Here is a 13,502-nt window from a genome sequence, read left to right as displayed (position 1 = left end):
GACCAAACAGTGCGTGACAGAGACCTGCTCACGTCTGGATATCACAGATATCCACAAATAGACCTCACTCCCATTGTCCGTTGAAGCTGCAGGGAGAGATAATATCGGATGGAGGAGGGCTGCCAGGGTAAGAGGTATCGTAAGGAAGTTGATTGGCAACTTACCATCATTTTCATTATTCATTTATCTATTTATATCTATTATTTGGTCGGAGAAAACAAGAACAGAAAAACTCTTAGTTTTGCTTTCTTTTCAAATTAAAGCTTTAAATTGTGTTGATATAACTTGTTTACATTAATTTAAACAAACCAAGATATCATTGGTTCAACAAACCCCAGTGTGGCACAATATTCTTTAACTTATAGGGTCCATAACGAATCTATGATATTAGGACATGTACAGTGTGTGTAGCTGGTGGCAGAGTGTCAGTACACTAACCCAATTCTGCAGTGTACGCTCTTTTGAAAAAATGAGATGAGCCTAAGTGCAGCTTTCAAATGGGAGCGAAATCTGTCAGGGTTTGTCAGTGTGTAAAAAAGCTTTGATAAAAGATCACAGAGATAATATCTGTTTAACACTAGACACATGACCTCACGTCACGACACTGACAAATGTGGCAAACCAAGCTAAACACTGCTGCCACAGTGCGTCACTCAATATAATCTGTGTGGTGTTAGAGAGAGAGAGAGAGAGAGAGAGAGAGAGAGCTTTATCTGTCATCACTGTCAACAGAGTGTCAGCTGAGACCATGCAGAACCAGGCTTGACAAACGCACACACACGATGTGAGGTTTCAAGCCAAGACTGCCATCTAGTGGTAACTTCACACTAAGCCATTGAATGGTAAGAGGCCATAGACAGTGTAATCATGTATGAAATCATTACTGCACAATCTTTCACTTGGTTGAAGCAATAAGACAAAATAAAACTGAAGTTGAAAACTAAACAAAATATAACACACTGGAGAAATGGGGTGACCAATCCTGTAGCCGACATCTTGCATCTCTCAGTCAACTCATTGATTGGATTTAAATAAATAAATAAGTGACCTTCAAGCTTCTACATCCGACAGTGACGTCTGTGAACTGGAATACATCATTTAGCTGAAGTGAAAAAGATGGAACTTAATAAACTGAGACAGGAAGGAAGTCTGTGAGGAGGTGATAGAATGTGAAGGACAGAGGGACGGAGGGATTTAGTAAAGTTAACAGAGGAAACTGACGACGTTAGCATTCACAGAGAGGTAACGTCATTAACTCGCTGTAATGTTTCCCAATTTATTCTTTCATTACACCCTCCACCACATCTTTAAAGATTGCGTAGTTTAAAATTCAGATTACTAAACAGCAGGTCTAACAGAGTGAGAAATTGTGTTTTCCATGCACTCAGCATTCCTTGTACGAGGAGATGACCAAAGGTGAATGTGAATGTGTTCATGTGCTCAAAAGGCAGAAAACCGACAGAGAGGTCAAGAAAGTCAAAGCTTTTCCATAAAAAATGCACAGATAAAGATGTTGTTATGTTGTTTGAACGCATCTTGAAACGCGCCAGGGCACAAATTCACGTTACACCATTTTGCAAAACGAAGGGAAAAGCTCCCTCTGGATTTAATTAAGTTCAATCTGGTGCTTCTCTGTAAATCTGTGCATGAAAATCCAAAGGTCCAAACTAGAGATCTTTGGGAATATGTTCAGAGTCAAGAGAATCAACTGAGGGTGCCTGACCTTTTCATTGGCCGGAATAAAAAAAAAGAAAAGACATGAGAAGAGGAGGAGGAAGAGGAGAAGGAGGAGGAGGGCCAGAAGAAAGGAAAGGAGTCATCAAATATTAAGTAGTAGCCTCAGCGGAACAAGGAGGTAATAATTGTTTAAGTGCTACTTTTCAGAGCTTTTCTCTCCTCCCCTTCATGTATTTATTAAACTCTGTTTCTGCAAGGGTCCATGTCAGAGCCCAATACAGGCAATCTATTGTGCATATGTGCATGTGTGGGTGTTCATTTCCTTTACATGACTAAATGCATGGTTTAGGTGTGAGAACTTTTACCTTCTACTTCTTTTTAGAAAGTCAGGGACCGGACATCGCTGCACCAGGATCATGATTCAGACCACAAACTGTCAAAACAGTCAAGTGTGACTCAGAGGGTAACAGACCCTGTTTATCAAGCAAACCACACGCAACTGAGAGGAACTGGACTTAAATGGTCTCGGAAAACAAATTTACTGAATCTCACTGGAGCTTCACTGGTCCAAATCTTCATCTATCAAATACATACGAATAACAAGTTGCAGTATCCTTGGGATTGTTAGTAACCTGTAAAATGTCTATCATGGCATTTGTCACGCTATCGATTTTTTGAATGAATATTAATGCCCCTTGCAACCAAATTTGATGCAAATTTTAAAGGAATTTCCACAATAATTACGCAAATACAGAAAATGCAATTTAATGCACGTTTCCATCCATTACTGGTCGGCAATAATTGGGAGTTGCAAGTCTGATCGGGTGCCATTAAACCATTGCAGAAGAAGTCAACAAGATAATGTGGTTAAAAGAGCAGCAGTAAAACCTCAAACGGAGGGAAGCTGCTCCTCATAATTGATCCAACGTGAAAACAATGGGGAAAAATTGAATTTCACTGTGTTTCTACTCATTTGAGGAATATTCCAGTTGCACATTCAATTAAGCTTCATCAAATATCTCCATCACAGTCATAAATAAGCAGATAATTGAGGAGTGGTACTTCGATGTAAGAACATTGACTCTTGCTCAGTTTGTCCTGATAATTTAATGTTTTAAAGAGTTTTGAAGTGAGGTTTACTGATTTCTTTAGTACAGTTTCATCAAGTTTCTTCTGACTTTCTTGGTATTCGTGAGCTGACATTTATCGTTCACCTGTGTAGGCAGAAAATTGCTCTTGGAATAATTGCGGCGCTCATTGTCTTTTGCTGATAATCATCTGAAATCGTAACTTAATAGTGAGCAACGTAGTTCCTGCACATGACCCACATCCACGCAGTGAAAAGAAGCCTGTTTACAGTCCAGTCCAACCAATATCCAATAACTCCTCCTTACAAGCATGTGCTTGTTCCATTGCTCCACTTTTATAACTCAATGTACATTCCTATTCAAGTGATATAAGTCCTTTCTTTTGTTGTATTGATACAGCAGTGGTTACTGTCATTTCTCTTCCTCTTCCCATCTGCCAGCCAACTCGTCTGAAACCTGATCTCCTGTTTGTTGTATTCTGTTTGGCGCAACCCATAAGCCGCCATCATTGCTAAAATGTTGCCTGTATAAATCAATAGCTGACATCCTGCCAGACGTTCAGCCTGAGAGCATGAGAGAGAGAGAGAGAGAGAGACAGGCGGAGGAGAAGACGGGGAGAGAAAGAGTGAGAGGAAAGATTGATATTCTGGAGCTCTGTAATAATATCAACACACGGAATAAAGGCCACGGTAGCGAGAAAGTGTAAACGCGTCTCAGAATCACAGACATAAAGAAAACACAAGCCTTGGCCGGGCCTCAGAAGTGTGTGATATGAGGCCACGAGAGGACAGGGAATTGGGAGAGTAAACAAATACCAGCCAGCATTTATTTCTACACCCCCATATTCTAACTATATAAGGCCACATCTGCACTGATTTCGAGGAGAGCCACTGTCAATGGGCGAAACAGCTGTTCTGAGCGTCCACAGTCGTGTTTGCTCGGTTGCGTCGTGTGGCTGTTGCTCAGGATGTTATTATTCTCATGGAGACTCTGCGTGGTTTGTTTTAATCTAACTACACCACTGGCTGCCGATGGTTGCTTTCATCCGCGTCCAGATAACTGACACATCGGGTTTTGGTTTGAAAGTAGCAGTCGGGCAGATTGAACAGCAAGATAAAATAATACATAATTTTCTCCAACAAGATTATTGTCCCTGCCAATTAAGACATTCAGTGATTTATAACATCAACAAAAGTATATTTCTCTTTAAAAAAAAGAAGAGTTGGATGGATGGGTATCAAATGTCAAAGTCTGTCACAGCGACAGGATTTGTCCCTTAAAGAAAAAAACTGTAACTTCTTAACAAAATGGAAGTGTTGTGCATTGCATTGTGGGGCGGCTGTGGCACAGGAGGTACAGCGGGTTGTCCTCTAACCAGATGGTTAAAGTGTCCTTGGGCAAGATGCTGAACCCCAAATGTGCCGGCAGTGTTTGACTGATGTGTGCTAGAGGAAGTGCTGCACATAGATCCACTGTATAAATGTGTGTGTGAACGGGTGGATGGTCAAGATTAGAAAAGCACTAGATAAATACAGACCATTGTTTTGTGCTCATGACAAATCTGTTCAATGTTGTCTCCGTAAAGTGCCGACTGCAAATCTCCAATTCTATAATAATAGGACACACTCAACAATGTGCAGAGAAAATACACAGATGGGCTTCGTGGCCGAGCCGCACTCTCATTGTCCACACGCACACGCACACATATCATATAACATGAATATGCATCTGTGCAAAATCACAGATACTGCTTTGCATTGCATTTGTTTTGTACGTATTCAGCACGCAGCCCACGTCGCTGTCAACACACACACACACACACACACAAATAAAGGATCATGGATTAAAGTGGGTTTACTGTTGTAAAGCTTACCTGAGACAACAGCGTAAACACAACAGCTACGAGCCCAAACTCCAGAGCTCTCCCTCGTCTTTATTAGCACATGGCAGCTGGAGGTTTTTTGTCTATTTAACACTGTGATATGTTATGACAACCTCTGCAAACAGTAATTAAACTATATTAGATAACAGGGGCCCGATATAGCCCAAGCCTGTCTCCTCTCGCTGAGTGTGTCACCAACCGATGCAGCAACAAATCATTGTCATTCAGTCCAGTGGACCCAAGATGGCTTTGACACAAGCCCAGCTGGAGTCATTGCTCTTAATACGTTTCTTTCCTCTACAGGAACCCTGGCAATTAAGTTGCTTCCATTAGTGTGGATGTGGCTTCGTCTAAGCCCTTTAAGAAATGTTATAATGCAACTGTGGGCCGACTTATAAAACCAATAATTGCCTTCACAGTTAAGCACAGAATCTTCATTGCCTCATAAGCATTGCCAAACAATGTTTAAGTGAAAATGTTATCAGCAGAACCGGCCCTCACCGCGCACCAGGAGCCTGGTTAAGTGATGATATGGCCAACCTTAATGTTATTAAGTGTTCTCCTTGCAGCATTAGCACCTTATTAATATTGAACAGGGTGTAGCTGGGTAGAGTCTGTAAAGTAGTGTACCTGAACATAATGCATGACTGTGTGTGTTGTTGTCACTGCCATATTTATTTGAAATTATGAAACCATGGCAAAGGTCCACTAGAAAAAAACAGCTCCGGCTCCTCTGCAGCTTTTTGAGACGGCAGCCACTCGGCCAAATGATCTTCTGACAACAATGGTCAGATGCTCCTGTCGCACACACACACACCAACACTGAGTCGAGTGCACGTTTAAAAGCATTATGGCCTCTTTTCTAAATCAATTCCACTGATTGTTTTTTTTTTTTTAAAGCTTTCAACATACACTGTAATATGGCCACACACAGTTTACATGTAAATGGCAAACAGGTGACATCCAAAGCTACATATAAGGACAACATGTGAGGAGAAGAAGAAGTGGAAAGATTCTGAGTGTGTGTGTGTGACTAACAAGCCTTCTGTTGAATTAACACACACACACACACACACACACACACACACACACACACACACACACACACACACACACACACACACACACACACACACACACACACACACACACACACACACACACACACACACTCATAGTCAATGAGACACATGCACAGGGGAAGAGAAGCGTATAATACGAGGAGGAAACTCACCATCATGTTCCATGATTTGACCCTGCAGGTAATGTTATCAGCAGTGTGAGTTGATCCTCGCCTCTTCCCGACACACCGCCTCTCTGCCTCCCTCCCTCCCTACCCCCACTGACTCCCCCTCCTCCCTTCCTCACAGTCTTCCTCCTTCTCCCATTCTCTCTCCCCTCCCTCTCTCTCTCTCTCTCCCTCGCTATCTACTTCCCTCCTTCGTCACTCCGCCCTGCCTCTCTCCCTCCCTCCCTCCCTCAGTCTCTCTCCACTGTCTGCTACTCACCCACCCTCATTTCCTCCCTCCCCCCTGACTCCCCTCGCTCTAATAAAGAGCATTAAAAGTTAATGTTTGTTTCCATCTCTGTTCCTCATTCTCTCCCTCTCTCTCTCAATCTATGTTTATCTCCCTCTCTCTCTCTCTCTCATTCCTCTGGCTACTGAGTCTGTCTCCTCCATGTCTCATTTTCTTTTTCAATCTCCCTGCTGTGTTGAGGTCCCACTGTGACGTAGGAGAGGAGAGGAATCGTTATTGAGGACGAATGTATAGAGAAAGAGAAGGAAAAGGAAAGAGACACGCGTCACCTCAGCAGGAAGATTGATTCGTGTGTTTAGTGTGTTTACTTTTCTTTGCTGCACTTTTCTTCACCTGTATTTTTATTGCCAGTCAGTCTATATTCAGCAGATGATAATAATTCTTCTTGTGTAGTGAACTCCTCACATTACTGCTTTTGTCCAATTATTGTTCATGAACGAGAAAATTATTAAATTTACAAAGACAAGATCATTGATTTGCGCTTTAGAAAAAATTAAAATTACTAATTGAATCTTTTGCATGCTCATTATAAAACCACAATTAACTGTCAATCCCTCAATTAGTAACATATTACATATATAAATATAAAAATAAGCATTATTGTTACTCAGGAAGACAATTAATATTATGGAGAAATAAACTACACAGATAAAGACCATGGCGCCACCGTGACTACACCGTGATAAAAACAATGCAGGTCATAAACATAACATCAGTAATAATCTCAAAGCTAAATAAATCAATACACATATACTGTTGAGTTACCCTCACACAGACGTAGAAATAGAGAGGACTCACAGGTACAGATATAGAATAGAAGATGAGCTGAGAGGCAGGTTGAAGAGCCACTCATCCCAGTAAATACGTCATCTGTATGTCATTGGTGTTACATGTCCCCTTCAAAACAAACACACACACACGCACACACACACAAAATGTCCTCACAATGATGGTATTGAACCTAAATTGGCCTTAATAACTCTAGATAGACATGCGCACTAACACTTGTCAATGTCTTAAATTTTAAAATCTCATGTCTTTATTACATTTCCATAAGGCACACACACGTACAAACACTTACAGTATGTACACATCATGAGCGACTCTGCAGTGTAATGGTAACATCCTGTCCATCTGCTGTTGAGGCGTTTGTACAACTATTAATAAAGTTAAAAAGGTTAGTGAGTAACCACACGGAGTTACTGATGCTTTGACTTCTGATGCAGTCGAATGAAACTGCTCCCCACAAGGGAAAAGAAAAAGCAACTGGCTCATCAACTCCAACACACACACACACACACACACACACACACACACACACACACACACACACACACACACACACACACACACACACACACACACACACACACACACACACACACACACACACACTCACACAGTCTCAGACTAAATAAACAAGTTCAATTTTTTTTTTAAACACACATAGTCTGTTCCTCTTTTCACACCATTAGATGTGAGAATAACACCAATGAAAAAGTATTGTTAGTTTTCAAAAGTATACATTAGTAAGATTGCACGTACAGAGAGCAAGAATGTGATGTTAACAAGTTGATTTGGTATCAACTTATAATAACTTATAATATTGTAGTGTATCTTACTTCAGAATGAGATAACAGCAGGTCAAACACAAATGTTTGTAACTGCTTTTTAGAACAACACAAAGAAGCAATTTACAAGCTCCGCCCCTCACCCCTGCCAGCAGGATAACATCAGTCATCTGCACCTACCAGATATGTTACACATCACTATTAAAAACTGTTAAAACATTTTACAATACCAAAACGCTGTGGTTACGGTTAGGCACAAACTTGACTTGAGCTGTTTTCATGATGACCTGCTGGTAAAATACGAAGAATTGGCGTTTACCCACAATCGGCCTTTTTACACATGCACAACCCTGCAGGAAGTTCTCTGCACAGACACGTTCACAACACCAACCAATCCTCTGCATTATTCAGACGAGAGGTGGAGCAGCCAGGCGCAGCAGGCAGAGGGCAGGAAGTGACATGTTAACTCCGCTGCGGAGATCACGTGATCTTCTTGACAACACACACACACACACGTGCGTCAGCTCTTATCACCACTAACTCTCTTGACATCTTCGTCTGTGTCGTGGTCTCTGTGTGTCCACACACACACACTTTGTTTTCACGACGACTTCTCCGAAATTTCTACGGACATTATACCAGGAGGCTGGGTGGAGAAAGTGCACAGAAACTACGGAGCGTCTTTTAGTCTCTGGAGAGAATACGGAGACACTGCAGAATCCAGTACACGTCTGAAAGCAGCTTTGGTTAAAGTAAGGGAAACATCATTGTCATGGTTACAATGACAATGTAAAGGTCAGTGTCAGGGAACTTCTCCAATCATGGGTTAAATCCACCACTGTACAAAGACCAGTGTTGTCGGTGGGAGCTGCGGCCTCCCGTGTTAAAGTCCAAAGTTTTGTTGACCCATCAAACAACACAAGAAACATTGTAAAACTGGGCCCAACTCTTAAGTGTAGACTGAAATCGTTATAGCATTAAATGGTCTGATAACAGTTCTTTGGGTTAATGTAAAATGAGGAACATATTATTTCTAGTTTTGTGCAGCTTGATAGATCGTATTGGGTTGTTTACTGTCTAGTGGAGAACATCATCTTATTTTGTGTTAATGATATATGGATTTTTAGGTCTCATTGCACTGTAAAATAAATTCCGACCAAATTTTGTACAGACACTCATTGTCCCCAGAGGATGAATCCTACTTGTGTTGGTGATTCAATGCCCTGAGTTTTACTGTGTGAAGTGTCTGTACTGACATTGATATCCCCCTGTAGGACGAACTGTAAAAACTTTGGTGATCAAATGTGACACAGCAGCAGAAAGAGGAAAAGCTTCACCCAACATTTTGGGTCGGTTTGGGGCTGTTAAAGCTTCAGTGTCTGAGGAGAGCCTGCGTGTGGGCAGTGGAGAGGGACGGGCTGCTCTCTGCATTACTGAACATTTAACAAGTAGTTGTTGCAGACTCAGAGAGTGTGTAATTAATGTTATTTCGAGGAGAGTACCCAGTAGGAGCAGAGCGCACTGACACTCCTCTGTTGTCCTCTTCTTTTCTCCAGCCTCCCCATCTGCCTCCTCGTCCTCCTTAATCATCCTGTCTCTGCATCCTTTTTTTTGCCTCCTCTCCTCTATTTGCTGTTTACATACATTTTCTTTGTCTCCATTTAACTGTCTCCTTTCTCCTCTCTCCTCCTTTTGACCCTTATTGTTTCTTCATCTTCTTGACCTCGCCTTCCATTGTCGCCTCTTCTGTTCTCTTCTTCCCTATTATCTCCCTCTTCTCGTCTTCACTCTTTTCTCTGCCTGTGTAATTACGGGAGCGTTACAGTGACCTTTGGGAAGACAACGTGCTATTTTCCATCTGGAGCTGAACATTACTCCAAATAGATTTTTTCTCACAAACACCCAACACTACTCTAATGTGAGTTCTTATTTAGACACACGTTCATGTGCATTCTCCTGTTCTAATACACAGAGATAGAAGATAGCATTAAATGTAGGTGTTTTTATTAACATATTACACATTTGGCTATTCAGCATAATCTTATGAATATACAAAACTATGCTCTTGTGTTGGATTATTAATAATATTCTATATTTTTCAATAAAAATCTCATAAAAAGATTCCTTCAGCTGCAGTTTTTGTTAAAATCACTGCTCAACACATGGTGCGATTGTGTACTCATCTCAATCTTTTCATAATTTTGATGACGAATTAATTTTTACAGAGGAACTATTCTCCTCAAGTAACATTTATATAAAAACTGGTGATAACTGGTGATATCTAATGTACCTTACCATGCATATGGCAGAGGTACTGATTTCAAATAAGCTCTTGAACTTACATTTAAAGGGCCAGTGTGTTTGATTTAGGTGAAAGGGATCTATTGGCAGAAATTGAATATAAATAATCCTTCTGATTTTTTCACTAGTGTGTTTCATCGAAATTGTATGAATTGTTGTTTTCTTTACCCTAGAATGAGCCCTTTATATTTATGTACTTTACTCCTCTCTACGGAGGCAGCCATGTTTTTTTACAGTAGCCCAGACAGGACAAGCTAAACACCTTTTGAGTTTTTATGTCAACTGAGGGTTTCCACAGGTTCTCTTTCATGTTTGTAAAGAGAGGGTGGCGGGTGGGGTATTCAGCTGCAACATGCAACTTTACCACTAGATGTCGCTAAATTCTACACACTGAACCTTTAATATGTATATATATATATATATATATATATTATACATATTGGAAAATGACTTCTGCCACAAGTGTATTAGCCTCAGTAAATGATTCACGGAGTGTAACACTAACAAGGATTAAGGGGACTAGAGGAATCACAACTTGAGATGAAGATGGATTATTATGCATCTGAAGCATCACTCTCTGGGACCGATGTAAAACTATAACGTCACCATATGTGTCAGATGCCATTTCAATGCACTTTGTTTTCAGGGCTCTGTGTAAAAGGTGCATTAGCTCCATCTGGTGTTTGTTTTATAAACTGCACAGTTTACACAAAATCACAACACAGAGTAAACATGAAAATTATCTTTTGTGATTTTAGCTAAATTAAGTTTTTAATCTACACCACATATAGTATCAGAAATAAGGTAAAGATTGTGTATGACTGTTAATAATGTAACAATCGGCTTTTGTGATAAACTTTCGTGATGAAGTCAAGTTTCTAGTAAGTTCAAATATGAAGTTCAAGCTTCAGACTAGTGGGACCGTTAACACATTTCATGCCCGCAGTGTGTGTCAAAGTAGGCGTAGGCGTGTAATTTGAGTGGAGGGCACCGCTGCAGGATGACATCTCGGCTGAAGCACTGAATACGGCTGATGGGAAGTGGTTCTAACCACAGAGACAATAAATAAGAACATCAGGCCCAACTCAACAGCCAATGGCCTCAGGCAGAAAAACTGTGACACTGACACTGAAGCCGAGGTCTGAGAACGTCTGTGAACCGGTTTCATCTCCTCCCAACGGGCCTTATGTGTCATGGTTTTACTACTTCTTCACAAAAAACACAGCAAATGTCAAAGTGAAAACTAAACTACACACTTATACATGCAAGCATAAATAATGATTCACTGCATATGATTTACTGCTGAGTGACAAAGAAATAAACACTTTTTGCTGAATTTTTTTTACTTTTCATTACACTTATTGTGGATTTCATTAGTGTCTTTCTTTTTCTTCATGATTTACCTTTTTCCAAGCACTGATATTTAAGTTTCTGGGTGCAGTTAACCCTAAAATCACTTTCATTATACACAGGAGATCTACATTTAACTTATTATGTGACATATAGAGACAACAGTGATGACTCATATGCCATGTTGTGAACAATAAACCTCACATTTGTTATGTTGATCTGGAAGGAAATCTTATGTTATATTATAATGTATAATGTTGAACTTTTTACATAGGTCTGTAGGATGAGCTGACAAAGTGTTTATTATTTAAGACTTACAGAGGCACAAACACAGAGGGAGAGAGAGTGAAAGAGAGTTTAAGCGAGGGGGAAAGTTTTTCTATGTAGGGCAGGAAGTCACTGCTGCTTTATTAGTCATGTAGAGATGCTGTCTAGCCAAGAGCAACTGGTATAACTTGCAACACCAAATGAAATCGAGCCAATTTTTGCTGGCAATGAAACACTGAGGCATCTCAGCAACTGCTTGACAAACTGTAACAGGAATCTGACTTTTGGGTCGTCCTACCTGAGCGGGCTCCCCGGAGCCTGGTCAGCACCCTGGAGCGAAACCCGGAGGTGTCACTGAGAGAGCGGAGCCTGGGGAGAGGCCACAGCAGAGGAAAGTGCTTCAACTCCGGGTGGGTGTCCTCCTCCTCTCCCATCACGGCCACCTCCTTCTGTCCTGTAGCCAAACACCCGCCAGAGGGATTGCAGAAACTCACACAAGCCTCATCATCACCCTCTTCTTCAGCATCATCAGCAACAGAAGCAGCAGCTTCTCTTCCCCTGTTCTAACTTTTCCTCTTCAGAAGTCAGACCGTGTGTGTGTGTGTGTGTGTGTGTGTGTGTGTGTGTGTGTGTGTGTGTGTGTGTGTGTGTGTGTTTGTGTGTTTGTGTGTGTGTGTGTGTGTGTTTGTGTGTGTGTGCTTCTGTGCTTCTGTGCTTGTTAACGCCCATCGCCTCAGACTGACTTGCAGGTTGGATGACTATTTCAAATAGTACATGCCAAGTATCTGATTAACTGCTAAACCTGTTCTTTTATTTTTCTTAGTTTCTTAGTTAAAGTGTATAAAGGCTCAATAAATTTCTGGGTCCCTGATTCAGGTGTTGGATGTAATAGCAAATGATTATCTCATGATGTGAGGTTGTCTTCTGCTGTTTCCCTACATAAATAAAATATATATATATGAAAGTATTTGAATGCAGCTTGTGAGGCCTGAAAAACGACATGAACATATGACTAATATGTAATCAAAACAGGCTACATAGAACCATAACCACATTAGAATAATAATAAAAACACATCGATAGCTTAAAGCTGCAGTTTCATTAGAATTAGTGGTGTTCAAATAGCTATTTAGAGATGTTATTGATGTAACTTAGGAGATACACAAAACAGGTTTACATAACTAAAAGATAAAACATTAGTTCCAGTGTGAATGGAGCAGCAGCTGTTTTGTATTGATTTTTATATAGATCCAAATCCAAACTAAGTACTTTGTTCATAGCACACTGAGCACTGTGATCACCTTATATAATGAACTCAGCTGCTGTTCGACTCGTCTGCAGATGTAGTCTGAGTTGGTGATGCTGGAAAAGGTGATAATTTCAATGTGGGGAAAGAAGCATCAACACGTCTAAACCCCTTCTAAAGCATGATCCACATTAAGCTTCCTCTTCTGCTCTTTTTCAGCTGCTAACATTTACCCTTGGACTGCACTGGAATACATTGTAACTTGAATAAATTTAAGATGGGGATATCTGATGTTATATCCGAGAGATGAATCCTCACATAAGGCAAGTTAAACATATGAGCAAATACATATTTATGTATATTAGGTATTACATTATTACGCTTACCCTCAGGTTCGGCTTTTAACTGTATTCACGACACCATTTGGAACAACTGAATATTATTATTTTCATTTTAACAACCAGTCTGACAGAGCTTAAATATGATGGTTACACAACTGTTGCTGGTTTCTCTCTCCTCTCTCCACCTCCCTCTCTCTCTTTATTGTCCCCTCTTTTCCGTTCATCTCTCCTCTCTTCCCTA

At 40.7% G+C, this 13,502-nt stretch overlaps 1 protein-coding gene across 3 annotated transcripts in view; it reads right to left on the bottom strand.

Annotated features, from left to right (window-relative positions):
• Window positions 1-12,270, bottom strand: part of phactr2 (phosphatase and actin regulator 2) — a 33,020-nt gene extending 20,750 nt beyond the window's left edge. Inside the window, exon 1 of one of the 3 annotated variants that reach the window (XM_035172696.2) lies at window positions 11,973-12,270. In XM_035172696.2, coding sequence (XP_035028587.2) covers window positions 11,973-12,108 — 136 coding nt within the window. In that variant the 5' untranslated portion in view covers window positions 12,109-12,270. Of the gene's footprint in view, window positions 1-5,881; window positions 5,968-11,972 lie in introns of those variants that run through there. The other 2 variants (XM_035172700.2, XM_035172698.2) reach the window with 2 other exon arrangements.
• Between the last annotated feature and the right edge of the window lie 1,232 nt (window positions 12,271-13,502).

Source organism: Hippoglossus stenolepis, chromosome 12, assembly GCF_022539355.2.
Source record: "Hippoglossus stenolepis isolate QCI-W04-F060 chromosome 12, HSTE1.2, whole genome shotgun sequence".
In the NCBI taxonomy this organism is placed as follows: domain Eukaryota; kingdom Metazoa; phylum Chordata; class Actinopteri; order Pleuronectiformes; family Pleuronectidae; genus Hippoglossus; species Hippoglossus stenolepis.
The sequence above is the reverse complement of the archived record's forward strand: the minus strand, read 5'-3'. Positions and strand labels throughout refer to the sequence as shown.